This window comes from Mustelus asterias, unplaced genomic scaffold (genome assembly GCF_964213995.1).
Source record: "Mustelus asterias unplaced genomic scaffold, sMusAst1.hap1.1 HAP1_SCAFFOLD_1726, whole genome shotgun sequence".
Taxonomy (NCBI): Eukaryota; Metazoa; Chordata; class Chondrichthyes; order Carcharhiniformes; family Triakidae; genus Mustelus; species Mustelus asterias.
Window position 1 is genome coordinate 1 of NW_027591671.1, and position 27,718 is coordinate 27,718.

General features: G+C 47.0%; 1 protein-coding gene across 1 annotated transcript in view; it reads right to left on the reverse strand.

Moving 5' to 3' along the window:
• Positions 1–275: 275 nt before the first annotated feature.
• Positions 276–27,718, reverse strand: part of LOC144488627 (NF-kappa-B inhibitor beta-like) — a 33,039-nt gene continuing 5,596 nt past the window's right edge. Inside the window, exons 2-6 of the mRNA XM_078206693.1 lie at positions 13,936–14,041; positions 13,493–13,733; positions 11,420–11,508; positions 9,553–9,798; positions 276–1,452 (exon numbers count right to left, since the gene is read on the reverse strand). Coding sequence (XP_078062819.1) covers positions 1,414–1,452; positions 9,553–9,798; positions 11,420–11,508; positions 13,493–13,733; positions 13,936–14,041 — 721 coding nt within the window. The 3' untranslated portion in view covers positions 276–1,413. The remainder of the gene's footprint in view (positions 1,453–9,552; positions 9,799–11,419; positions 11,509–13,492; positions 13,734–13,935; positions 14,042–27,718) is intronic.

A 27,718-nucleotide genomic window follows, 5' to 3' on the forward strand; every position in this document is an offset into this window, starting at 1 on the left:
GAGAAAAAAGAGAGAGAGAGAAAAAGAGAGAGTGAGAGTAGGGAGGAGAGGGAGAGAATGACTGGGGAGATGGAGTGAGAGGTGGGATGGAAAGTGAGTGAGGGGACTGGGTGTGTGCGGGGACAGAGTGTGTGTCAAGTCTGGCTCATTCCCAGTATCAAAGTTCTCATTCACGCTCACCCACACTCATCATAGAGTGAGACTGGGAATGAACTGATCAGACACATTCTCACCCTCTTACACTCAAGTTGTTTCTTTCCGTACCTCGGTATTTTGAAAATCATGTTTAATGTTGTTCCAAACTTCCATCTTTCCAAAATTTGCTCACGGTCCCTCGAGTGAAAAATGAAACAGAAAAGCGGCGCCTACGTGAAAGGGTCGGACAAGCCTGATTTAACATTTGATTTATATGCTCCTCCTCCTCACCATAAACTAGTCAACTTACGGTATTTATCCTTGCGCATCATAGGCCTTTGTGAACAATGGGAAAATCAAAATTAATTCAAATGTTGACTCACAAAACTTCCCCAGAGTGTGAATGATGTGATCTGAATGAGCCCCAAATGTAGGATGATCAACTGGATATAAGCCAGGCTTCACTTATATATCAGTCCAAATGCCACAAGCCAGTTAGCCTGCTTGCGTGCAATCCATCAAGTTGCAACCTAACCCTGACAATTGTGACTCTATTTCCTTTCCTATTATGTTTCTGCCAATTGGGCTAACATGACTAGGAAGTTCATTCGGAAAAAGAAATCCATCTAGCAGTCGTGCTGTACAGAGTTCAAAAGTTTGCTTGTGAGTCAACTTTGGAAATTCTCCAAGCGCAAGCCACGCAAAAGCTTCTACTCCTCAGTGCCGAGAAGGCTGCTACAGTAAAAGCTCACGTCAAGAAGTTCTCACTCTCTCATATACCTCTGGTTAAGAATGTCACTATGGAGGGTCGACCGTGAGAACAACTATCGTCCCCGGCAGACAATTGCTGCAGGGCGGAGGTACCAGTGTAGAGCAACATCCATAGTCCCCTCTCTTTCCCCACCTCCCCGACCCCAATCATTATTCATGTTCAACAGTCCACACCAATGCATTCTCCCAGATTGGCTTGGTGCATCCCAGATTACACTGAGCCCACCCCTCGTGCTTCCCAACTCCACTCCGCCCGTCTCACCCGAATAGCATCCTTACACTGGGTTTCCCTTTGACATACACCCGATTGGCAACCGGTCTCATCCAAACCAAAAATCTGTACTTGCGGACACTAGTTTATGAAGACTACTCCTAGATATTGGTTCAATACGAGGATACAAGACAGTTAAAAATGACTATGTGACTGCACTCCTTTTACAGTGTAGAGCTCAGCCACTTTAATGCTTAAATACACCATACAGCAGGACGTCAGAACTTTCTGATCTTCTACATGCGTCCACGGAGCACCAAGTCATCATACCTATCCTACAAAACAGAGAGGGGGGGGCGGAAAAAGAGTTATTAAAATCAGAACATATATACAAAGCTCTTTCATAGAATCACAGCTACGGCTGCAGGGAACAGGCCGCCTGGCTCATTAACTGGTGTTTTCCCACATTTGCACCATTTGATCTAATGTCACTCTCCTTCGATATCCCTCGTTTACTGCCAACATTTTTAATTCCGTTTGAAAATAATGAATGGAAACTCCGCACACAGCAACACACGGGAGGGAATTCCACATCCTATTTTATTTATTAGTGTCACAAGTAAGGCTTACATTAACACTGCAATGAAGTGACTGTGAAAATCCCCTAGTCGCCACATTCCTGTTCGGGTAACACCGAGGGAGAATTTAGCACGGCCAATGCACCCTAACCAGCACGTTTTTCGGACTGTGGGAGGAAACCGGAGCACCTGGAGGAAACCCACGGGGCAGACACGGGGAGAACGTGCAAACTTCACACAGGAGTTTGCACGTTCCCCTCACACACTTTCCATCCCACCCCCTCACTCCGTTCCCCCCAGTCACTCTCTCCCTCCCTCTCTTCCCCTCACACAACTTCCCAAGGCTGAAATTGAACCTGGCGCTGAGGGGCAGCGGTGCTAACCACTGTGCCACCATGGCGTCCTAAGCACCCTCGGTGGGAGATAAATGTTTTCCAATGTTCTGACTGATTTACGACTACTTTCCATCTATCATTTCACCAAACTACAGTAAACGGCCACATCACGTATAATCCATCCCAATCTCAGAATACAACGCCAAGAAGCTGTGGATTTTCAGAAACATGAATAAGAGGGAACTTGTGTTCCTTCTTGGGATGACTGATTCATTTCAGCGCTCTGTCTGTGGCCAGATCAGAAAGGGGAACTGAAATGTCTGATGGAAGATGAGTGGCCAACTGCAGTGTGAAATCCACAAAACAATTGAGGTGGGTTCTTTGGTTTGTGCGTATTGAATGTGAAAGTTACACTACTCCAGAGGACTTTTTAAAACATTTTTAATTCTCATGTTCCCTCTCGTCAAAGTTGCTCACTCACCAGGCACGACAGCCAGGCAGTACCTCGGCCGTAGGGATATTATCCAAGAGTGAAACTTAGCAGAGAAACTTGACAGGCTACTGCACCTCGAGTGGCATCATAGCCAAACCAAAGCCCATCATTCTCAGGAGTCCTCACATGCTACTATCCCCAAAATCGATGACGGAGCAGCAATTCTGGCAGAAAGCAGCGCTGATTTTAACTTATTTCAGCCCCCCCCCCACCAACCATCTCATACCCTGACCCCCCCCCACCACAACCCCCACCCGAATCAAACAGGTCAAGAACGCCTGCAGCTCAATCCCAGTTGAGTGAGATCAACTAGGCTGATCTCACTCATCTGACGAAGGAGCAGTGCTCCGAAAGCTTGTGATTCCAAATAAACCTGTTGGACTTTAACCTGGTGTTGTGAGACTTCTTACTGTGCTCACGCAGAGTGACCATGTACAAAGTGCACTGCAGCAGGTTACCAAGGCTCCTGCGACAGCGCCTTCCTCGCCTGCGACCTCCGCCACCAATACAAAGGCAGTGGAGGCATTGCAGCGCCACCCACCTGCGAGCTCACCTCCAGTGACACAAATCCTTTTGCCGCCATTCTTTCTTTCACTGTCACTGGGTCAAAACCCACAGCACCAGACGGACTGCAGTAGATCAGGTGTGCTCACCACCACCTCTCAATCACTCTCAAGAGCAATTAGGGATAGACATCAAATGCTGGCCTAGCCAGCGACGACACATTCTCATTAAAGAATTTTTTTTTAAAGCAGGGGCACAAATTGACCTTCAACTGGGAGAGCGGGGAAGGGGAGAAACACTGGCCAGGTTCCCATTTCTGATCACACCCCAGCAAACTCTGCTGTAAAGTGCAAGCGTAAAACACATATTCCGGTTGACATGGTTGGGGGTGGGGAGGAGGAGAGAGGAAAAAAAAGTATACCTGGGGCTAAATTAGAGTCATAGAGGTTTACAGCATGGAAACAGGCCCTTCGGCCCAACTTGTCCATACTGCCCTTTTTCTTTTTAAAACCCCTAAGCTAATCCCAATTGGCCACATTTGGCCCATATCCCTCTATACCCATCTTACCCATGTAACTATCTAAATGCTTCTTAAAAGATAAAATTGTACCCGCCTCTACTACTACCTCTGGCAGCTTGTTCCAGACACCCACCACCCTCTGTGATGTTGTATCTCTCCCCTCTCACCTTAAACCTATGCCCTCTAGTTTTAGACTCCCCTACCTTTGGGGAAAGATATTGACTATCTAACTTGTCTATGCCCCTCATTATTTTATAGACCTCTATAAGGTCACCCCCTCAGCCTCCTATGCGCCAGAGGAAAAAGTCCCAGTCTATTCAGCCTCTCCTTATAACTCAATCCATCAAGTCCCGGTAGCATCCTAGTAAATCCTTTCTGCACTCTTTCTAGTTTAATAATATCCTTTCTATAATAGGGTGAACAGAATTGCACACAGTATTCCAAGTGTGGCCTTACCAATGTCTTGTACAACTTCAACAAGACATCCCAACTCCTGTATTCAATGTTCTGACGGATGAAACCAAGCATGCCGAATGCCTTCTTCACCACTCTGTCCACCTGTGACTCCACTTTCAAGGAGCTATGAACATGTACCCCTAGATCTCTTTGTTCTGTAACTCTCCCCAATGCCCTACCATTAACTGAGTAAGTCCTGCCCTGGTTCAATCTACCAAAATGCATCACCTCGCATTTATCTAAATTAAACTCCATCTGCCATTTGTCAGCCAAGTGGCCCAATTGATCAAGATCCCGTTGCAATTGGAGATAACTTCCTTCACTGTCCACTATGTCACCAATCTTGGTGTCATCTGCAAACTTACTAACCATGCCCCCATAGTCCATAAAGCATTGATATCAAATCCGGCATAGGTCACTGTCTGTGTGGAGTTTGCACATTCTCCCCGTGTCTGCGTGGGTTTCCTCCGGGTGCTCCGGTTTCCTCCCACAGTCTGGAAGACGTGCTGGTTAGGGTGCATTGGCCATGCTAAATTCTCCCTCAGTGTACCCGAACAGGCGCCGGAGTGTGGCGACTCGGGGATTTTCACAGTAACTTCATTGCAGTGTTAATTAGTTAAGTTGTGACTAATAAACTTTTAATTTCCTTTACACTAACTACCTACCTACCAAGTATGGGGAGTTTTTTGTTCCGCAGCCTCCAAGTTGCTCTCTCTCCCTAACCAGTTCATTCTATGTTTTGGCACTGCGCAAAATGGTCAACACTCACTTCGGAGTTTGAACAGCAAATGCTGTTTGTCTATTCGGCTGTGTAAGGGATCACACAGATAGCCACAGTCCCATCCTCACTCGCCGTATGCCCAGGCTTTCCAACAGGGGTTGCTGGATAGCAACCTTTTCTCCACTCATCCTTGGAGAGTTACAATGCTCAGAGTGGACTGGGCGGACCGGAATCCATTCCTTTGCTTGCTCCAAAAACCAAATTCAAAATCCAATTGAATTCAATTCACGGTCCCACAGGGGAGACAAACAAGATCCAAGCCGACAAGATAAGGGATTGCACCCCACTTTGGGCTCAGATAGCATATCTAGAGTTGAATGTTGAACCAGGAAGGAGGTGGGGGAGGGGAATGCTCTCTACCTTCCTAGCATAGGGGCACGGAGGACAATCATGATGCCTTTATTGGCACCCTAGCTGCGGTGAGTTGACTCAGCGCATACTGGCAATGGAATCTAGCCGGCTCTGTATGACACAGCGATGTACCGAGCAGTAAATTGATGGCCAAAATGACTAAGGCAGCAGTTGCCGGGATCCTCAGATCAGACAGTTTCTGCTTTCGCTTCCTGAGACTGGGCTTTGTGCAACAGCTAGGGCACAATTTCCTCCATTGCTTATTCTTCCAATATCAGAGAACAACACAATACCATCAGGAAACGTACCAATAATTTTAAACATAATAACAATCCAATTTGCCAAGAATAAACAGCAGTAAAGTTAACACATGCACACCACCCCCTCCCCTCAAGATGTTTGGGAAAATCTCTCTTGTGCACTGTTGTCCCCCCAGGCACAAATTAAGATGCTCTTTTAAGCAGCAGGTGCTGAACTGAGGCTGTTGAATGCAATAAATCTCAGTCTATAGCAACTCACAATGCCCCCACCTTACTCTGAATTGATCTAAAGCTCCAGAACTGATTCCAAAGATGTGCGGGTTAGGTGGATTGGCCATGCTAAATTGCCCCTTAGTGTCCAAAGATGTGTGGGTTAGGTGGGTTGGCCATGCTAAATTGCGCCTTAGTGTTAGGCAGATTAGCAAGGTAAATACATGGGGTTACAGGGATAGGCTGGGATTGTTGTCAGTGCAGGCTCAATGGGCTGAATGGCCTCCTTCTGCACTGTAGGGATTCTGTGAATCAGCCTCTACTTTATGTCTTTTGGATGCCTCTGACAGGGAGGAGCCTTTTTGCCTCATTCAGGATCTTTTCGCACCAACTGAAAACGATCGGAATGTCCAATTCTCAGTTTCTCGTGACGCCATTCCCTTTCCTGCCTCTCCTTGGGGTTTTGATTGGCCCTATAGAGGGGTTTGCTCCTCTCCCGGGTTTAAAACATTAGCCTGTTTCTTTTCCCTTTTAACAGATCCGATTTATTTTTACTCTTTATTTCATGTGGGGAACTTGGTGACTGCCAGAACCCACATTAATTACTTCTTTGTGGTCTCACCAACCGCCAGGGTTAAATTTGACAGTGAGTCTTTACTCATTACCAATTGGCTGTGCTGCGCTGCATCACCTATCAGAGAACACTACTAAGGCATTGTGCAAAACGACTCAGTAATTACTTTGCATCACTTCAATTTGGTCAACACTTTTCTCCTTTCGTCCACCTAACGCAATCACTGATAAAAAGGCAGCACGGTGGCACAGTGGTTAGCACTGCTGCCTCACAGCGCCAGGGACCCGGCTTCGATTCCAACCTCAGGTCACCACCTCTGTGGAGTCTGCAGGTTCTCCCCGTGTCTGCGTGGGTTTCCTCTGGATTCCTCCCACACTCCAAAGACGTGTGGGTTAGGTTGATTGGCCATGATAAATTGACCCTAGTGTCAGGGGATTAGCAAGGTAAATATATGTGGGGTTACGGGAATAGGGCCTGGGTGGGATCACGGGAATAGGGCCTGGGTGGGATCGTGGTCAGTGCAGACTCAATGGGCCAAATGGCCTCCTTCTGCACTGTAGGGATTCTATATCTCTGGAAAAAGCTAGATCATCTAGACTCAAAACATTAGATTCACGGTTTGGTAACCCTGATGATCAAGTGGGGAAAGGCATCATCCTGTGTAGTTCTAAGATGTCACCATTCTTGGTGTGGGCAGCATTAAGGACAAGTTTAAACAGGCGTTCAAAATTATGGAGGGGTGTTATGATAAAGTGAATAACAACATGCACTTGTACAGCACCTTTTTAAAAAAATCTGAGACTGACTCACGCAAAGAAAAATTGGAACGGGTGACAAAGATTGCTCAAAGAGATCGGTTTTAAGGAGCATCGCAGAGAGAAGCAGAAAGAGGTTGAGAGACAGAATTCCAGGGCTTGAGGACAAGGCAGCTGAAGGTGCAGAGCCAATGGTGGAGCGATCAAAACCTAGTTTGTGCAAGAGGTCAGATTTGGCGGAGCGGAGAGATCTCCATGGGTTGTGGGACTGCAAAGGGAGGGAGGAATTTGATTTTCTTTTTACAAATGCGAGTCATTCCTGGGCCAGGAGCCAAGTGTGAGCAAGTTTTCGGAGCGATGGGCAAACAGGACTTGCTGTGGGTTGAGTTACAGGGAGCAGTTTGCACTGAGCTTGAGGCTACGGGCAAACTTTTTCCCCCACTGGCACAGATTTAATAATAACCTGCGAAAGAATTAAGAAGGTAGAGGAGGACGAAACAAAAGGGATTATAGTGATTTAGAAGACGCAGCCTAAAAGTTGATGAAAACAGATGACAACTTTTAAAAGACAATGCGGTGCATAGTATTAAAGGGGGGAACATCGCAGGGTAATGGGGTAAGAATAGGAGGGGTGGAAGCAGCCCCGCTTGATTGGCACCCCATCCACAAACACCCACTCCCTCCACCACCGACGCTCAGTAGCAGCAGTGTGTACCATCGACAAGATGCACTGCAGCAACTCACCAAAGATCCTTAGACAGCACCTTCCAAACCCACGCCCACTTCCATCTAGAAGGACAAGGGCAGCAGATACATGGGAACACCACCACCTGCAAGTTCCCCTCCGAGCCACTCACCATCCTGACTTGGGAATGTATCGGCCGTTCCTTTGCAGTCGCTGGGTTCAAAATCCTGGAATTCCCTCCCTAACGGCATTGTGGGTCAACCCCACAGCACGGGGACTGCAGCGATTCAAGGCAGCAGCTCACCACCACCTTCTCAAGGGGCAACTAGGGATGGGCAATAAATGCTGGGCCCAGCCAGCGACGCCCTTGTCCCACGAATGAATGAAAAAAACTAACTGGGCAGCTCATGCGAAGAGCAAGCACAGGAGTGAGGGGCAAAATCAAATCCTTCAGCAATGTATTACTCTATGATTGCAGTCAGGCACAGAGGCCAGAGGATCTGGTCTGTGGTGTTAGCTGAAGACAAAGTGAAACTTTACACTCAATGTGGTGAGAAGAATAAGCTAGGATTACCATCTCTTGGTCATTGCCTGGTAAGGCCTGTGGGAAACTGCCTTTGTGGATGATGCACACACTCATGCAAGGAGAATGGGCACTCGAGACATGGGGACTGCAGAACCTTGGCCATGAGTCAACAGAACTTTGGCTGCTCTGTCAAGTTTTCCATCCCGCCCTCAATGATTCCAGCTGTGGGTGGGACTGGAAAATCCCAGTCCTTATGTCAATTTGAGGTTTAAGGGAAAAATAAATATTCAAAGTTAAGGTTTATTCGTTAGTGTCACGAGTAAGGCTTACATTAACACCGCAATGAAGTTACTGTGAAAATCCCCTAGTCGCCACACTCCTGTTCGGGTGCACTGAGGGAGAATTTAGCACGGCCAATGCACCCTAACCAGCACGTCTTTCGGACTGTGGGAGGAAACCGGAGCACCCAGAGGAAACCCATGCAGACATGTGGAGAACGTGCAGATTCCGCACTGACATTGAGCTGGGAATCAAACCAGGGTTCCTGGCGCTGTGAGGCAGCAGTGCTACTGGGCCGCCTTTAATTCCTGGTGTGCTCAATTCTACCCCGATAAATCTATCAATATTCATAGAATCCTTACAGTGCAGAAGGAGGCCATACGGCCCATCGAGTCTGCACCTACTCTCCGACAGAGCATCTTACCCCTCGTAGCCCCACCTATTTACATGGCAAGCCCCCCTAACCACACATCTTGGGACACTAAGGAGCAATGGCCAATCCACCTAACCTACACATCTTGGGACACCAAATGGCAATTTAGCATGGCCAATCCACCTAACCTGCACATCTTTGGACTGTGGGAGGAAACCGGAGGAAATCCTTGGAGACATGAATAACAAACAAAGAGACAACTGATAAGGTAAATGCATTCAAGATGTGGACATCTAGGCTGTTCCACATATCCTACACAGAGAGAAAGATTGCTGAGGAAGTGATGGAAATGGCTGCAGAAGAGAGAAGTTAGGACCTAAGATTGAAGACAGAGAGATGCAACATTTCAGTCACATCATTAGAGGAGGTGGTCGATCCAGAGACAATTATTGGAAGGAAAGATCAACAAAACACATTGGAGGGAGAAACGGAGGAGGAAGTAGATGACAGATGTGATACAGCTGATGCAGTTGACCCATGAAGAATGTGTAAGGGCACCGCACCAAAAGAGGTGGGGATCCGAGGAAGCCAAACTTCTGGGAAGATGACACGAACAAACAAAATTCTACATTTGGAAAATTCCTGACTGGCCGAAATTGCGCACATGCAGAAATTCCCCCCCATTTCACCGCTGCCAAGCTCACTCCCGTACCCACCCACACCAGGCAAGGTTTCCTTTCACCAGCTTTACATACCATGCCATCTTCATCAGTGCCTTCATCCTCATCCAACTCCTCGTCTGTGAATGGCTCCGAAGAGCCAGAGTCTCTGAGCATCTGGTTTATACGAGAATCAGGCTGGTAAACAGCCAGACAAATTGGCGTGAAGCCATTGTACATCTGAGCGTGGACATCTGCCTGTTTGTCCAGCAAGAGTTTGACGATCTGTTGATTCTGCTTCTCCACTGCCAGATGTAAAGCGGTTCGACCTGCGTGCATCTCCTAAAGGAGAGAGACATAGGGCTTTAGAGACCCATCACAAACTCAGGCAACCCATTCCTAGTTCAAATAATTCCAAGGTTTCAAAACACCTTCGCATTAATTCCCACTAGCTCCACATGTTTGAAAATTTAGGAATGTCATTCACGCTTCATTCCTCGGAAACATTCCAAAGTTCTTCGCGACGACGGAAAAGGAAGTGATGGGAAGTCATTCTGAACGTTGCCACAGATGCAAGATTGCCTGCCATTTTGTGCACAAATACTGCTACAGATAATGATATAATTAATGGACTTGGGTCTCCAGAAGGAGGCCTTTCGACCCATCGAGTCTGCACCGACAATATAATCCCGCCCAGGCCCTATCCCTATAACCTCACACATCTACCCTGCTAATCTCCCTGACAACAAAGTGCAATTTAGCACGGCCAATCCACCTAACCTGTACATCTTTGGAGTGTGGGAGGAAACCGGAGAACCCGGAGGAAAACCCACGCAGTCACTGGGGAGAACGTGCAAACTCCACACAGACAGTCGCCCGAGGCCGGAATTGAACCCGTGTCCCTGGCGCTGTGAGGCAGCAGTGCTAATCACTGTGTAGCCCCATACTGTGCCACCGTGCTGCAAGGTTGGAGAATAAGTTTTGATGAGGGCCTCTGAGCTATTTTGCTTTTATTGGCATTCCTGCAGGGGGGGGTGGGATGGTTGGTGTACAAGGACAAAATCTACCACGGATAGGGACACGAGGATGTAGGGGCCTGGAAGCCACTCCAAAAAAAATCAATAAATTAATAACTTGAAAATGCAACAATTGTTATTAAGTAGACAAACACGGCAATTATTTTGTAGATCGTACTAACAAGAACATGATTGCCTGGTTAATCCATTTCTTGGATGGGTGCTGGCTGAAGGAGGAACGTTGGCTGGACACGAGGAGAACTTGGCCTCCTTGATCTTTACCAGGTAGATTCGTGAGATCTTCAGCATCCAGGTGAAGCACTGGAGCAGACAGGTGGGGCCTTAGTTTACCTTCTCACCAAAACACGACTAATAGACTAAGGTGACAAGTCTGCTCCCCACACACTCGCATTGCAACAGCAGTTTACAGGGCAGCACAGTGTGAAGCCATCGTGTAGACTGCCCACTCACCCTCCTGACTGAGGAACCCGGTTTGTGCCAGGGGAGAACTTCATGCAGGAGGGGTAAGAAAAAAAATAATAGTTTTGAAAATGGGACCAGCCCCCTCCCGCTCAAGAAAAGCAAAAGAAAAATCCGATCTTTTGCACCACTATATTTTAAAGTTTATTTATTAGTGTCACATTAACACTGCAATGAAGTTACTGTGAAAATCCCCTAGTCGCCACACTCCTGTTCAGGTACACCGAGGAAGAATTTAGCATGGCCAATACACCTAACCAGCACGTCTTTTGGACTGTGGGAGGAAACTGGAGCACCCAGAGGAAACCCACGCAGACACGGGGAGAACGTGCAGACTCCGCACAGACAGTGACCCAAGCCGGGAATCGAACCCGGGTCCATGGTACTGAGAGGCAGCAGTGCTAACCACTGTGCCACCGCATTTGGGCTCAGCATTCTGATATCTCAAACAAATTAAAACTACTTGCCTTTGCGTTTATATCAAATTCACACGACAGAAGGTATGCAACGATTTGTAAGTCACTGAGCAATACTGCCTCGTGGAGAGGTGTGAGCCCTGTGAAAGGAGGCAAAACATTAGGAAAAGATTAAAGGCTTGTCTAACTCTCGTCCCTTTTTGAACGCAACGTGCATTTTTTATTCTGTCATGGGACGTGGACATTGCTGTTGGTCCACTGGTTATTACCCCTCCCTGGATGCCCTTGAGGGGGTATTTAAGAGCTGTGGCTCTGGAGTCACATGTAGGCCAGATCGGGTAAGGACGGCAGATTTCCTTCCCTAAAGGACATTAGTCAACCAGATGGGTCTTTCCGACAATGGTTTCATGGTCATCAGTAGACTTTCAACTCCAGATTTTTAATGAATTCGAATTTCACCATCTGCCGTGGTGGGATTTGAACCCTGGGTCTCTGGGATTATTAGTGGGATCGGCACTACTTCATCCCTAGGCCATACTTGAATCCACACCAGCTGATAGGTTTGCACTGATTGAGCCATGTTCCTACCAGGATGTAACTCTAGTACATAAAACTACCCTAAATTTGCAACAGTTAATAAATTGACAATACCACCAACCCCCCCCAACCAACCACTTTTTAACTGAAAGTGTCTTACTCTTTAAGGGGACAAAAGGAAAGTCTCCACAGGTACTGGGAAAGGTGGTGGGGGGAGGGGGGTCATTCTTGACGAGTACCCGAAGAAGGGGCAGAGGCAGGGCACCGGCTCCTGGTGTACTGGGGGCTGACAGTGCCACAACAGCCTTTGGAGCAGCAGACCTGATGGGTACAGGGGGGTGAGGAGAGAGATAGAGGCTCCATGGATACCAGTAAGTGGCACAGGCTCAATGGATCTCCCACAAATGAACATCACAGCCTGCAAACCCAGTAAGTAGTCTCACAACAGCAGGTTAAAGTCCAACAGGTTTTTTTGGTAGCACGAGCTTTCGGAGTGTTGTCCCTTCATCAGGTGATGAAGGGGCAACATCACTCACCTGATGAAGGGGCAACTCTCCGAAAGCTCGTGCTACCAAATAAACCTGTTGGATTTTAACCTGGAGTTGTGAGACTACTTACTGTGCCCACCCCAGTCCAACGCCGGCAACTCCATATCATGCCTGCAAACCTAGGCAGAAAGATAGTCTAACAGAAGGTTTAACCGAGTTGTTGTAAATGATATAAGCTTTACATTCAGAGTCACTGGACAGTAGGAACCCTGAACACTATACCCTCCTGTAATTTGGAGCTACTGAAGCCAATATCAATGCTTCCACTGAGAGTCAACTCAGCACAGAATCTCACCTTCGGGTCTATCTGATTTAGTTACACATGTTCTTTCCCAATAAGAGCCGTGGGGTTATGCTGCAACTGTACAGGACCTTGGTGAGACCACATTTGGAATATTGTGTGCAGTTCTGGTCACCTCACTATAAGAAGGATGTGGAAGCGCTGGAAAGAGTGCAGAGGAGATTTACCAGGATACTGCCTGGTTTGGAGGGTAGGTCTTATGAGGAAAGGTTGAGGGAGCTAGGGCTGTTCTCTCTGGAGCGGAGGAGGCTGAGGGGAGACTTAATAGAGGTTTATAAAATGATGAAGGGGATAGATAGAGTGAACGTTCAAAGACTATTTCCTCGGGTGGATGGAGCTATTATAAGGGGGCATAACTATAGGGTTCATGGTGGGAGATATAGGAAGGATATCAGAGGTAGGTTCTTTACGCAGAGAGTGGTTGGGGTGTGGAATGGACTGCCTGCAGTGATAGTGGAGTCAGACACTTTAGGAACATTTAAGCGGTTATTGGATAGGCACATGGAGCACACCAGGATGATAGGGAGTGGGATAGCTTGATCTTGGTTTCAGATAAAGCTCGGCACAACATCGTGGGCCGAAGGGCCTGTTCTGTGCTGGACTGTTCTACGTTCTAAGCTATCATGGAGCCTGTTTGTCATTCGTCTTATTAATTCCCAACCGCATTTCTAATCAGACTAACACATTCCAATCAATGTAATTGATCAAAAATGAATATTAACTTTTTACAGACTTTACCTTCGTAGTTGTAGCAATCCAGCTGCTGTCTGACCTGTGACGGGTCAATGAAAAGGGGGCCTCTTGGATCACAAGAAGAGGGGAACAGGAGAGCCTGAACACAGCCGCTTAGCCTCTTCTTGCACGCCAGGTGTAAGGCAGTGTCCCCGTTCTTCTCCTGCAGCAAGAGGTCTGCTCCAGCAGCCACCAACTTCTGCACTAAATCCACACGCTCAATAATCACGGCCAAATGCAGCGCGGTCTGTCGGAGATTGAGAGTGGGGAGAAATAAATCAGGTTGTTTCTGGAGACTGGAGTGCGGTGGGGCAAGTGTAATGTCACAGGGAAATGATAAGGAAGGTACGAGGGTAAGTTTCAAGGAAATAATCTAGCAAAGTGTTTGAGTGACAGTGAATAACAAAAGCGATCAATGTTTTTTAAATCTTTGTCCCCGCTCTAATCACCTGGTAGAGGTTGTTCTGCAGGTTCAGGTATTCGGTGCCCTTTGTACAGTGGAGAAGCTTGTTGAAAAAGTCTTCTTCCTCATGGATGACGGAAAGATGCAGCATCCTTTCAAGAAAAATAAATTGCACGTTAGTCAACAGCGCACGGTGTTGCCCAGAGTTGCTTTTCGGAAACTCAAATACAGTACAGCTCATTGAGGTCACGACACAGAAAGCAGCTTCTATTCCTCAGGCTCGGCACAATGCCGAGTTCATCTTCTCTCGCCTTCGTTTCCGTACTCACTTCTCTCGGCAGGAGCCCTTCCCCCATTCAATGGATCCTTTCACTCTCCTCCAGTATTCTCCCTCTACCTGGTCCCCTCCCTCAAACTGTTGGTGCAACATCGGCCATCTCAATTTCGCTACCCCCCCACCCCCTCCCTCACCCACTCTAACCTGTCTCCCTTTGGTCGCCATGATGTGGAGATGCCGGCGTTGGACTGGGATGGGCACAGTAAGAAGTCTCACAACACCAGGTTTATTTGGAATCATGAGCTTTCAGAGCGCTGCTCCTTCATCACCTGATGAAGGAGTAGCGCTCCGAAAGCTCGTGATACCAAATAAACCTGTTGGATTTTAACCTGGTGTTGTGAGACTTCTTGCTGCCTCCCTTTGAACTTGCTGCACTCGGTTTTCTTCGGTCCAATCCTGACTTTGTGATCAAACCTGCTGATAAGGGTGATGCTGTTATCATCTGGCATTCTGACCTCTATCTCGCAGAGGCTGACACTTCCTCCTACCTTCCCCTGGATCATGGCCTCACCACTGAGCATCAGCCATTGTTCTCAGGACTGTCAGTGACCTCATCGCCTCTGGAGATCTTCCCTCTGTAGCTTCAAACCTCAGTTTCCAACTCTGCACAGCCACTTCTACCTCCTTCTCTGGTAGACCCATCGCTTCAGCCTGTTCTTGCCCCACAAAACTCATTTCTTCCTATCGCGATTCCATCCTCGCTCCTTGCCCAGTCTCTTCCCACATATGTTCTTTATCTGAGGAATCACAAATGTAAGAACTAGGAGCAGGAGTAGGCCATCTGGCCCCTCGAGCCTGCTCTGCCATTCAGTAAGATCATGGCTGATCTTTATGTGAACTCAGCTCCACTTACCCGCCCACTCATCATAACCCTTAATTCCTTTACTGTTCAAAAAATTATCTATCCTTGCCTTAAAAACATTCAATGAGGTAGCCTCAACTGCTTCACTGGGCAGGGAATTCCACAGATTCACAACTGTGTGTGATGAATGTCCTCCTCAACTCAGTCCTAAATCTGCTCCCTCTTATTTTGAGACCATGCCCCCTAGTTCTAGTTTCACCTGCCAGTGGAAACAACTTCCCCGCTTCTATCATATCTATTCCCTTCATAATCTTATACATTTCTATAAGATCTCCCCTCATTCTTCTGAATTCCAATAGGTATAGCCCCAGTCTACTCAGTCTCTCCTCATAAGCCAACCCTCTCAACTCCGGAATCAACCTAGTGAATCTCCTCTGCACCCCCTTCCAGTGCCAGTATATCTTTTCTCAAGTAAGGAGACCAAAACTGTACACAGTACCCCAGGTGTGGCCTCACCAGCACCTTATACAGCTGCAACATAACCTCGCTGTTTTTAAACTCGAGGCCTCCCTCAAGTTGGTGTTCCTCAGTTGTGCTGTGGTTTGGCTGGGATCTTGTACACCTTTTCTTTTGTGTGTTCAGATGTACATCAAAAGTATGGAACATTTGTGTAAGGGGCCAGTCGGCTTGTTGTGGCTGACGGGTTTCACACTCATGTCTTTTGGTTTTAAAGATTTGATTCCTTTCTGCTTCTTGCTGCTGAATTTTCTCCTTCCATCCACAGGGATCAGTGCTTGGTCCTCTGCTCTTTGTGATTTTTATTAATGACTTAGAGGAGGGGGCTGAAGGGTGGATCAGTAAATTTGCTGATGACACCAAGATTGGTGGAGTAGTGGATGAGGTGGAGGGCTGTTGTAGGCTGCAAAGAGACATAGATAGGATGCAAAGCTGGGCTGAAAAATGGCAGATGGAGTTTAAGCCTGATAAATGTGAGGTGATTCATTTTGGTAGGACTAATTTAAATGTGGATTACAGGATCAAAGGTAGGGTTCTGAAGACTGTGGAGGAACAGAGAGACCTTGGGGTCCATATCCACAGATCTCTAAAGGTTGCCACTCAAGTGGATAAGAGCTGTGAAGAAGGCCTATAGTGTGTTAGCTTTTATTAACAAGGGGTTGGAGTTTAAGAGCCGTGGGGTTATGCTGCAACTGTACAGGACCTTGGTGAGACCACATTTGGAATATTGTGTGCAGTTCTGGTCACCTCACTATAAGAAGGATGTGGAAGCGCTGGAAAGAGTGCAGAGGAGATTTACCAGGATGCTGCCTGATTTGGAGGGTAGGTCTTATGAGGAAAGGTTGAGGGAGCTAGGGCTGTTCTCTCTGGAGCGGAGGAGGCTGAGGGGAGACTTAATAGAGGTTTATAAAATGATGAAGGGGATAGATAGAGTGAACGTTCAAAGACTATTTCCTCGGGTGGATGGAGCTATTACAAGGGGGCATAACTATAGGGTTCGTGGTGGGAGATATAGGAAGGATATCAGAGGTAGGTTCTTTACGCAGAGAGTGGTTGGGGTGTGGAATGGACTGCCTGCAGTGATAGTGGAGTCAGACACTTTAGGAACATTTAAGCAGTTATTGGACAGGCACATGGAGCACACCAGGATGATAGGGAGTGGGATAGCTTGATCTTGGTTTCAGATAAAGCTCAGCACAACATCGTGGGCCCAAGGGCCTGTTCTGTGCTGTACTGTTCTATGTTTCTATCCCTCTAGCAATGAAGGACAAAATTCCATTTGCCTTAATTACCTGCTGCACCTGCAAACCAACTCCTCGTGATTCTTGCACAAGGTGTCCTACATCATATCATCAATTTCTAGTTCCCCGGCCCTAACATCACTATGGATGTCCAATCTATACCGCCATTTGCCACCAGAATCTCGGGACTCTCCGCTTCTTCCTTGAGCAAAGGCCCGAACAATTCCCATGCACCACCACCCCTCCACCTGGCTGAACGTGTTCTGTCACTCAATAATTTCTCTATCCTGCAAAGAGGAGGTGTGGCTATGGGTACCCGCGTTGGCCGCAGTTGCGTCTGCCTTTTTGTGGGGTGTGTGGAGCATTCCTTGTTCCAGTCCTCCTCAGTCCCAAGACGCTCAACCACCACCCCTCCACCCCCACCATTTTCAGTTGCTGTTTCTAACTTCTATTTACATTCCGCCTTTAACTTATACTTTATTCGTTCATGGGGTGACAGCGTCATTGGCAAGACGACCATCTGTCACCTATCCCTAAAAAGGTGGTGAGCCACAAATGGATGTGAACAGAAAGGTAAAGGGCTCTTGGTTCAAATATGCAGGGCCCTGGTGAGACCCAGAGCTAGAGAGGAATGTGTACAGTTGTACATTCAAGACAGAGGGTGATAGATTTTTGGGTACCAAGGAGATTATGGGGATAATGCAGGAAGATGGAATTGAGGTGGAATATCAGCTATGGCCGTACTGAATAACGGAGATGATTCAAAGTGCCAAATGGTCCATTCCAGCCCCTATGTCTTAGGTTATGTTCTTAATAGACTTAATTCTAACTAGAAAACAATAAAAAGTGTCCAAAATGCTAACTGAAGTATTACAAAACTTCCACCCACCATGGAAACAGTCAGACCTTGGTATCTCCCACCAGAAACTTCAGAAAAATTCTCCACTTTGAACAGAAGTAGAGAAATACCGCGACCACATCAATTTAAAATGTCTGCTAAACGTCAAGGCACTAACTAATCGGCAAACCTTCATTCATATAGCGTTATCGATATAGAAAAACGTCCAAGGCGCAAATGTATATTCAAATAAATCCCATCATATGTTTGAATTCAGTTTCTTTACCCCCCCCCACCTCAGATATCTGGTGGGTAAAATGACTAATCGGGAAACCACTGTGCAGCATCGAAGCAGGTTAGCTCTGTTCTGAGAATGAGGTTGGTAATTAATCACACTCCACGCACAGACTGACTTGGCCAATCAACATCTTCTGTCTTAAGACAAAAACGCTGTCACAGAAACTGGCTGGACGAGCTTCAGTTCAACATATCATCTCAAGGAGAGTTAGTGACACTGCAACACTCCTTCAGGGCCGCACAGAAGTGTCAGCTTTGCTCACACGCTGAAAATCGTCGGGAGTCCAAAGCCTTCAGGCTCGGGAGTTAAGAGCGCCACCAAGGGAGGCCATCAGACATGCTCGACCTCGCTGGGAGCAACTCACTTCGCCAGAGAGAGAGTTGCGTTGCTTCACGGATTGCGACACAACACAAATAATCTTGTACTAAATCCAGCACCTGATCATCTTCCTGATCATTGTGTTCCATATGTGTTGACTCCTGTAATGCTTCACTTAACTCCTCACCCTCATTCTACACGTCCAAAACACCACTGTCCCATATCGGCTTACTCATTACTGATAGGACACTGATCAACATTCCAATGGTGAGATCAGCATTTTCAAAAAAGGAAGCATCAAAGAAAAGCCAGAGCTTCCCCTCCCCACTATAATCAATTGCACTGCACCTTCTGATGTGGAAAATATTCCAATGCATCACTCAGGGAGACAAACACAGCAGCAGTGGAGATGACTAAAGCAGGGAAGTCACAGAGATTAAATTTGAGCAGGGTTTTTAAAAGGAGGGAAAATTTACAAGATTAGGTATGCGGGGATGTTTAGGGATTCTAGATATTAGAGTCACAGTAGCTTGCCGTACATTGGAAAGATGACAATGCCCAGAAGGCACAAGATAGAAGGTTACCTTGAGGCGGGGCTGGAGAAGGCTGTTGAGATAAGGGGAATGATGTGGAGATGCCGGCGTTGGACTGGGGTAAGCACAGTAAGAAGTCTCTAAACCTGTTGGACTTTAACCTGGTGTTGTGAGACTTCTTACTGAGATATGGGGAAGCCAAGTCATGGAGACTTGCAAATGATGCCAAGGATAGTGAATTCAATGTACTGCGGCACACTGAAATACACGGAAGGTCAGCACAAGGGTGATGAGTAAGTTGATATGGGACAGTGGTGTTTTGGACGTGTAGAATGAGGGTGAGGAGTTAAGTGAAGCATTACAGGAGTCAACACATATGGAACACAATGATCTGCCAGTTACCTACAAGCCACAACCACCCTGACTCTGAACCTCCAGTATCATAGAAATCATAGAAACCCTTCAGTACAGAAAGAGGCCATTCGGCCCATCGAGTCTGCACCGACCACAATCCCACCCAGGCCCTACCCCCATATCCCTACATATTTATCCACTTATCCCTCTAACCTACACATCTCAGGACACCAAGGGCAATTTTTAGCATGGCCAATCAATCTAACCCGCACATCTTTGGACTGTGGGAGGAAACCGGAGCACCCGCTCTGGTCTAAAATCTGGAACTCCCTAACAGCACTGTCGGTGTACCTACACCAGATGGCCTGCAACAGTTCCAGAAGACATGGGAAGACCACCAGCTTTTCAGGAGCAATTAGAAATTGACACTAACTGCTGGCCTTGTTGATATTCCAAAAATTAATTTGAAAAATAGTCTGGAGATTAGCAATAGGTATTAGACTGCGGCCAATTAAGTGTCTTAATTAATTAAGTGTCTGCCTTTAACCCCATCGCGGGAATTCTTCCCAGTCTTACCACAAAGCTCCAATCAATGACTTATCATTCAGCATGAGGTACACTGATTAGCTTAACACATCGTTGTGCTCGAGAGACAAAGAACAAAGAACAATACAGCACAGGAACAGCCCTTCGGCCCTCCAAGCCCGCGCCGCTCCCCGGTCCAGGATTGAATCCTGAATCCAGGATCCCCGCCCAATTTTCCAGCCTATCTACATACCAATATCCTATCCACCGAGCTGTCCCTCACAGCTACGATGCTTTGTTCATTACAACCTATTAACTCACCCCCACCCCCCTATTCCAGACCATGTGATCCCCAGGGAGAGGCGAAAACCCAGAGTGAAAAACCCCAGGGCCAATATGGGGAAAAAAAAAAATCTGGGAAATTCCTCTCCGACCCCCTGAGGCGATCGAAACGAGTCCAGGAGATCACAATGGCCCTGATCGGAAAATGCTTCCCAACCCTAGTCATTTCCACTTCCATGAACACCATATGAATTCCCTGCCCCCGAGACAGGTTCCCAAGAATAAACATTGCAGCCATACTCTGCAGTAATCATTTAAAGCATATAGCAGTTGGTGCTAAATATAAGCACTGGGACTATCCACAAAACCAAAGTCGCAATTCAGATTTGTCTGACATGTCAGGGCGAAGGCAGTTCACAGAGCAGGAGTCAGAAACATGCACTTATAAATACTTCGGGTGTGTCCAGTCCCTGGGTTATATCAAATTACCTCTTAACAAAAGCATTAGAATTCAGTGCCACTGTAAGCTTGGAAATAAGGTACTTCTGCTAGCCTACACATGCGTATCCCTCAGTGGAAAACAATAAAGAGAGAAGGATCACAAGGTTGGAGCATCTAGCCGCTGCTTGCCGTTTAAGCTGACAAATGAGGAATCAATATCTGAGTGAGTAGGAAAAGTACCTCGGCCGCAGCAGATTTCTTCAGGAAAGGAGAAGAGAAAATTGGAGAGGGGAAGGTGGGGAATTCCTTGGGTGGACTGTGATATTAGCAGTAGATAAGATGGCTGGCTGCAGTTAAGCACATCCATAAAGAAGTTATAAACCAGCAGCTCACTGAGAATTTGTTTATCTATCAAGTGCAGGGAAATTCCAGGACTATTGCTGCATTCTGGAGTTACTGCAACTGACACATCGTGTCAAGACAAACATTCTCATCTATCTCAAGAACAATGCTGACGTTGTTTGCCTACTTATTCCTTTTTTGAGCGCTGATCACGAGCTACAAGCAAACTGCCTCAATGATTAAATTCAGCTGCTTGACTAATCTGTATGTTGCACTGGTGGCAATGGGTTAGTGCGCATGGGAGAGAAATATTAAAGTTGGCGGGTGGGGTGGGGGGGTGGGGGAGAGGAGAGAATTCCTTGAGGCAAATACATGACTTGACAACACTCAAGACCATGCGAAATTCTACATCTATGCCGTTTGGCATAATTTATCACACACAATTCACAATTTAGTGTCAAATGTGCCAAAGGCAGTAGATGTGCCAGTTTGAGTGCTAACTAATGATCTGCTCTCACCACATAGCGTGGGATTGGAAAGAAGAAATCTTACGCTCAGATACAGTATTCTGACTGCGGGATTCAAACATAGCTTTGGAACTGAAAATTCCAACCTTTATCCGAGGACAAACGAGCAGGAACTGAAAATAATGGTGGAAGTGGAGGGAGCAGGGGAATATCCACCTTCCCATTAAAACTTAGTTGCACACGGCCTTTTAAAGTATTTTTCCACATTATTAATCACAGAGTGAGGACTGTGGGCTACCTCTCTGGCTGCTCTCAGTCCACTCACCCGCACAGGGTAGTGGGAACATTGGGGCCGGGTGGAGGTGGGAGAAGATACAGAACACGACACAGAGAAGTTGACTTTAGCTCCAGTGCAGAAGGCAGGTTCAGTTAAAATGGGAGTGAATGGTTATCACTCTCTTCACATCTGCAACTTTTCTATTTTTGCCAAATTTCCAAGCTGGGACAACCCCAACATCGGGGGGCAACAGCATGGTTCAGATCCTGACCTAAAGCTAAACTTGATTTGATTTATTACTGCCACATCTATTAGTATACAGTGAAAAGTATTGTTTTTTTTTACACACACACAAATGCACACATCGTTGCCTGCGTAAATCAGGATGGGGGCAGAATTTCTAATTTTTTTCTTCATGTTTTGACTTTGGGATTAAAGTTAAAGTTTATTTATTAGTGTTACAAGTAGGCTTACATTAACACTGCAATGAAGTTACTGCGAAAATCCCCTAGTCGCCCACACTCCGGCGCTTGTTCAGGTACACGGAGAGAGAATTTAGCACGGCCAATGCACCTAACCAGCACGTCTTTCGGACTGTGGGAGGAAACCGGAGCACCCGGAGGAAACCCACGCAGACACGGGGAGAACGGTAGCACTGCTGCTTCACAGCTCCAAGGATCTGGGTTCGAATCCCGGCTCGGGTCTGTGTGGAGTTTGCACATTCTCCCTGTGTCTGCGTGGGTTTCCTCCAGGTGCTCCGGTTTCCTCCCACAGTCCAAAGATGTGCGGGCTAGGTTGATTGGCCATGCTAAAATTGCCCCTTAGTGTCCCGGGATGCATAGGTTAGAGGGGTTAGTGGGTAAATATGTAGGGATATGTGGATAGGGCCTGGGTGGGATTGTGACTGGTGCAGACTCGATGGGCCGAATGGCCTCTTTCTGCACTGTAGGATTCTACATTAAAAAAACGTGCAAACCCCACACAGGCAGTGACCCAAAGCTGGGGATTGAACCCGGGTCCCTGGCATTGAGAGGCAGCAGTGCTAACCACTGTGCCCCAAAATTATACCCCAAGTGAGGGAACAGCATTGACGATAGCCTTTTCCCAAACTTTTGGGGTTACTGAATCAAATGAGAGCAAAGCTCAGCTGCTGCTATTTGGACAACCGTGCACTTAATAGTCACTGTGCTTACCATGACAAACTGATGCAATAATGCAATCGCGTGCGCCACAGGTAATTATAACAAGGGAATTTTTGCCCTTCTATAAATAGGGGAAGCTCAATAAACATAATAACCTATTTCCTCATTAGCTGCAGCTGGAAGCAAACACGTTAAGTACCCGACATGTGACAACGGCTATTATTAAGACAGACGTTCCTGCCATCTTCTTTTTACTTTCACCTGCGATTTGTCCACACATAGTAACAGGAGCAGAGATCCGTTTTAAAATGCATACAAGCCAGCAATGAGACACCAACACATGGATTCAGGTGGCAAAATGCTCCCTCCCTCACGTCTGCTCTGGATTTTGTCCTCATGGACTTGAAGCCTCATTGGCCACACGTTTCGCTTTGTTATTGGCACCCCACACAAAACTTTATTCAGCACCGGTTGGGAGTCAGATGGAGATGGTATCCAATTCTCAGCACCACCCTTTAGGTAGAATGTACAAAGCCCTGGAGAGGGTATAAAGGAGGCTTACCAGTGTGGGAGCAGGAATGAGGAACTTCACTTAACGCTGGAGAGACGGAGAAGCTGGGAATGCTCTCCTTAAAGCAGAGAAGGTTAAGAGGAGGTTTCATAGAGGTGTTCAAAATTATGTGGGGTTTTGATTGAGCAAGTTGGGAGAAACATAGAATCCTACAGTGCAGGAGGCGGCCATTTGGCCAATTGAGTCTGCACCGACCACAATCCCACCCAGGCCCTATCCCCATAATCCCATGCATTTACCCTAGCTAGTCCCCCTGACACTAAGGGGCAATTTAGCATGGCCAATCCACCTAACCCGCAAATCTTTGGAGTGTGGGAGGAAACCGGAGCACCCGGAGGAAACCCACGCAGACACAGGGGAGAACGCGCAGACTCCACACAGACAGTGACCCATACACATCATGTACAAAACATTAAATAAATTGTCATAGTCATAATATTGTTCCTGTTGGTTTAATTACTCCGATCAAATCCAGGTTGGGTGTATTCACTGGATCTTAGTATCAGAAGTGATCTTATTGACAAGCAGGACACGGAGGGGCTTGGCAGAGTGGATGCTGGCATGATGTTTCCCCTCGTGGGAGGGACCAGAACGAGGGGACACAGATTAAAAATAAGAGGCCCCCCCCCCATTTAAGACAGAGATTAAGTATTTTTCTCTTTGAGGGTTGAGAGTCTGCGGAACACTCTTCCATTGAGAGTGGTTGAGGCAGGGACATTGAATATATTTAAGGCCAGGGCAGATAAAGATTCTTAACTAAGGAAGGAATCGAAGAGTATTGGGGAGATAGGCATGGTGGTTAGCACTGCTGCCTCACAGAGCCAGGGTCCCAGGTTCAATTCCGGCCTTGGGTCACAGTCTGTGTGAAGTTAGCACACTCTCCCCGTGTCTGCGTGGGTTTCCTTCGGATGCTAAATTGACCCTAGTATCAGGGTGATTAGCAGGGTAAATGCTTGGGGTTGCGGGAATAGAGGTGGGATTGTGGTCGGTAGACTCGATGGGCCGAATGGCATCCTTCTGTACTGTAGGGATTCTACGATAGTGGTTTTGAGGCCACAACCATATCAGTCATGATCTTACTGAATGGTGGAGCAGGCTTGAGAGGCCGAATAGCCACGTCCTGCTCCTAGTTTGGATGTTCAATTATTTCCATTATGAAATAGTCGGTCTTTCTTGGCAATGACTACAGAAAAGCCAACGTCAGGTTGAGTTCCCATGTTACTCCAGATTATCAGTCCAAAGATGTGCAGGTTAGGTGGATTGACCATGCTAAATTGCCCCTTAGTGTCAGGGGGATTAGCAGGGTAAATACATGAGGTCGTGTGGATAGGGTCTGGGTGGAATTGCGGTCGGTGCAGACTCGATGGGCCGGGTGGCCTCCTTTTGCACTGTAGGATTCTATGATCAGCTACTGAGATTTGTAGATTCTAGGGAATAGGAAGCCCTGCTGAATGGTAGAACTGGAAGATGATGGGTCATTTTAAAACAGGAAAATGTTATCATAGAATCCCTACAGTGCAGGAGGCCATTTTGCCCATCATGTCTGCACGGACTCTGACAGAGTATCATACCCAGGACCTCTCCACTGCCTTAACCTCGTAACCCTGCGCATTTACCATGGCTAATCCATCTAAGTTACACATCTTTGGACACTAATTGAGCATCGTCAATCCACCTAACCTGCATATCTTTGGAGTGTGGGAGGAAACCGGAGCACCCGGAGGAAACCTATGTAGACACGGGGAGAAAGTGCAAACTCCACACAGTAACCTGAGGCCGGAATCGAACCCGGGTCTCTTGCGCTGTGAAGCAGCTGTGCTAACCACCGTGCAGTCAGGAGATATTGTAAGAAGTCTCACAAACCAGGTTAAAGTCCAAAAGGTTTATCTGAAATCACGAGCTTTCAGGTGTCCGCTCACCTGATGAAGGAGTGACACTCCGAAAGCTCGTGATTCCAAATAAACCTGTTGGACTTTAACCTGGTGTTGTGAGACTTCTGACTGTGCTTACCCCAGTCCAACACCTGCGTCTCCACATCAGGAGATATGACAGAGAGCTGGTGACAAAGGAGGTGTGTGCGCCAAACAGAAGCAAAGTTCAGATGTCGATTGCTATCAATATTCCTTTGAACATCGCAAAATCCTTCACGTCCTCCCATCCATTGACTCTGTCTACACTTCCTGCTGCCTCGGCAAAGCAGCCAGCATAATTAAGTACCCCATTAACCCTGGACATTCTCTCTCTTCCACCTTCTTCCTTCGGGAAAAAGATACAAAAGTCTGAGGTCGCGTACCAACCGACTCAAGAACAGCTTCTTCCCTGCTGCTGTCAGACTTTTGAATGGACCTACCTTGCATTAAGTTGATCTTTCTCTACACCCGAGCTATGACTGTAACACTACATTCTGCACCCTCTCCTTTCCTTCTCTATGAAAGGTATGCTTTGTCTGTATAATGCGCAAGAAACAATACTTTTCACCGTATGTTAATACATGTGACAATAATAAATCAAATCAAAAACATCCCAACCAGAGAGATTAAGTACAAGTATCTAGGCTGACACTCCAGTACAGTACCAAGAGAGTGCTACACCATCAGAGAGATAATGGCGGGACTTTACAGCCTCTTCAGGCAAGACTGGAAATTCCCACCCGAGGTCAACGGAGATTTCCGTTGTCGGACGCTCGGCCGCGCCAATTTTGTGGCGGGTGAGGTGATAAGAGTTACGGCGACTGTGTTTCAGATGGGACATTAAACGCAGGTCCCTGACTGCCTCCCCAACAATCAACATGTACAAGATCCCGGGGCACTCTTTTGAAGAGCAGGGGAGTTCTTCCCACTGTCCGACAAATACTAACCCTTCAAACAACATCACTGAAGTAGATTATCTGGTCATCATCACATTGCTGATTGTAGAAATTGGCTACTAGATTTCTTACATTGCTACAGGTATTAAGCATTACAAACCACTAACGGACTGATTGAGGTGTTCAAGATTATGAGGGGCATGGACAGGGTGGATAGGGAGCAGCTGTCCCCCTCAGTTGAAGGGTCAGTTACGAGGGGACACAAGTTAAAAGTGAGGGGTGGGAGGTTTAGCGGGGGAATATGAGGAAAATTTTTATTTTTACTCAGAGGGTGATGACAGTCTGGAATGTGCTGCCTGGGAGGGTGGTGGAGGGGGGATGCCTCACATCCTTTAAAAAGTACCTGGATGAGTACTTGGCACGCCATAACATTCAAGGCTATGGGCCAAGTGCTGGTAAGTGGGATTAGGTGAGCAGGTCAGGGCCTTTCATGCGTCGGTGCAGACTCGATGGGCCGAAGGGCCTCTTCTGCACTGTAGGGTTCTGTGATTCTGTGACTGTAAAACACCGAGGTCATAAAAGGTGCTATATAAATGCAAGGTTTTCGTGCTTTCATATACAATGATAGAATTCAGAGAGCATGTGGAAGCCCCTTGGACCATCATGGGAGCCGGTGCTCACTCATCAATTGGAATAGGGGTCATAGTTTGAGGATCAGGGGTAAACCTTTTAGGAGTGAGGTGAGCAGAAATTTCTTCACTCAGAGAGTGATGAATCTGTGGAATTCACTCCCATAGAAAGTAGGTGAGGTCAAAACATTGTGTGATTTCAGAAAGAAATTAGATATAGCTCATAGTATCATAGAAACCCTACAGTGCAGAAAGAGGCCATTTGGCCCATCAGGTCTGCACCGACCACAATCCCACCCAGGCCCTACCCCCACATATTTACCCACTAATCCCTCTAACCTACGCATCGCAGGACTCTAAGGGGCAATTTTTAGCATGGCCAATCAAACTAACTCGCACATCTTTGGACTGTGGGAGGAAACCGGAGCACCCGGAGGAAACCCACGCAGACACGAGGAGAATGTGCAAACTCCACACAGACAGTGACCCAAGCCGGGAATCGAAGCCAGGTCCCTGGAGCTGTGAAGCAGCAGTGCTAACTACTGTGCTATAAATAAAGCTCTTGGGGCTAAAGGGATCTAGAGCAATGGGAAGGAAGGTGGGATCAGGATACTGAATTTGATGATCAGCCATGATTATGATGAATGGCAGAGCAGGCTTGAAGGGCCGAATGGCCTAACCCTGCTTCTATTTTCTATGTTTCTGTCTATCCAATCACCGCTCTTTCAAGGACCTTCCTGCCATTTTTCCTACATAGCAACCCTCTAAATCTTATTAATCTGTGAATTGCACAGGGATGCAGTGAGGATGTGAAAGTTGCTATGGAAATATAAGATTATTCCTTCTTCTGTGAGGACAGTACTAAATGAACTGTAAAGTCTCCATCCAACAGGACTGAGAGACAAATGGGTTATTAGGACCTGGGATATCTTATCACCTGTACAGCCTGTTCAGCAATAGCCACTTTAATACCTACAATGGATATTGGTGTCATGGACTGCAGACCCTTGGCTCGCATGCAGCATTCGTAGCCTAGAAGATGTTTAACAGTCTATGAGAAAGAGCCTCTCCAAATAGCTGGATGCATTTATATAACACCTTTAGTGTAGT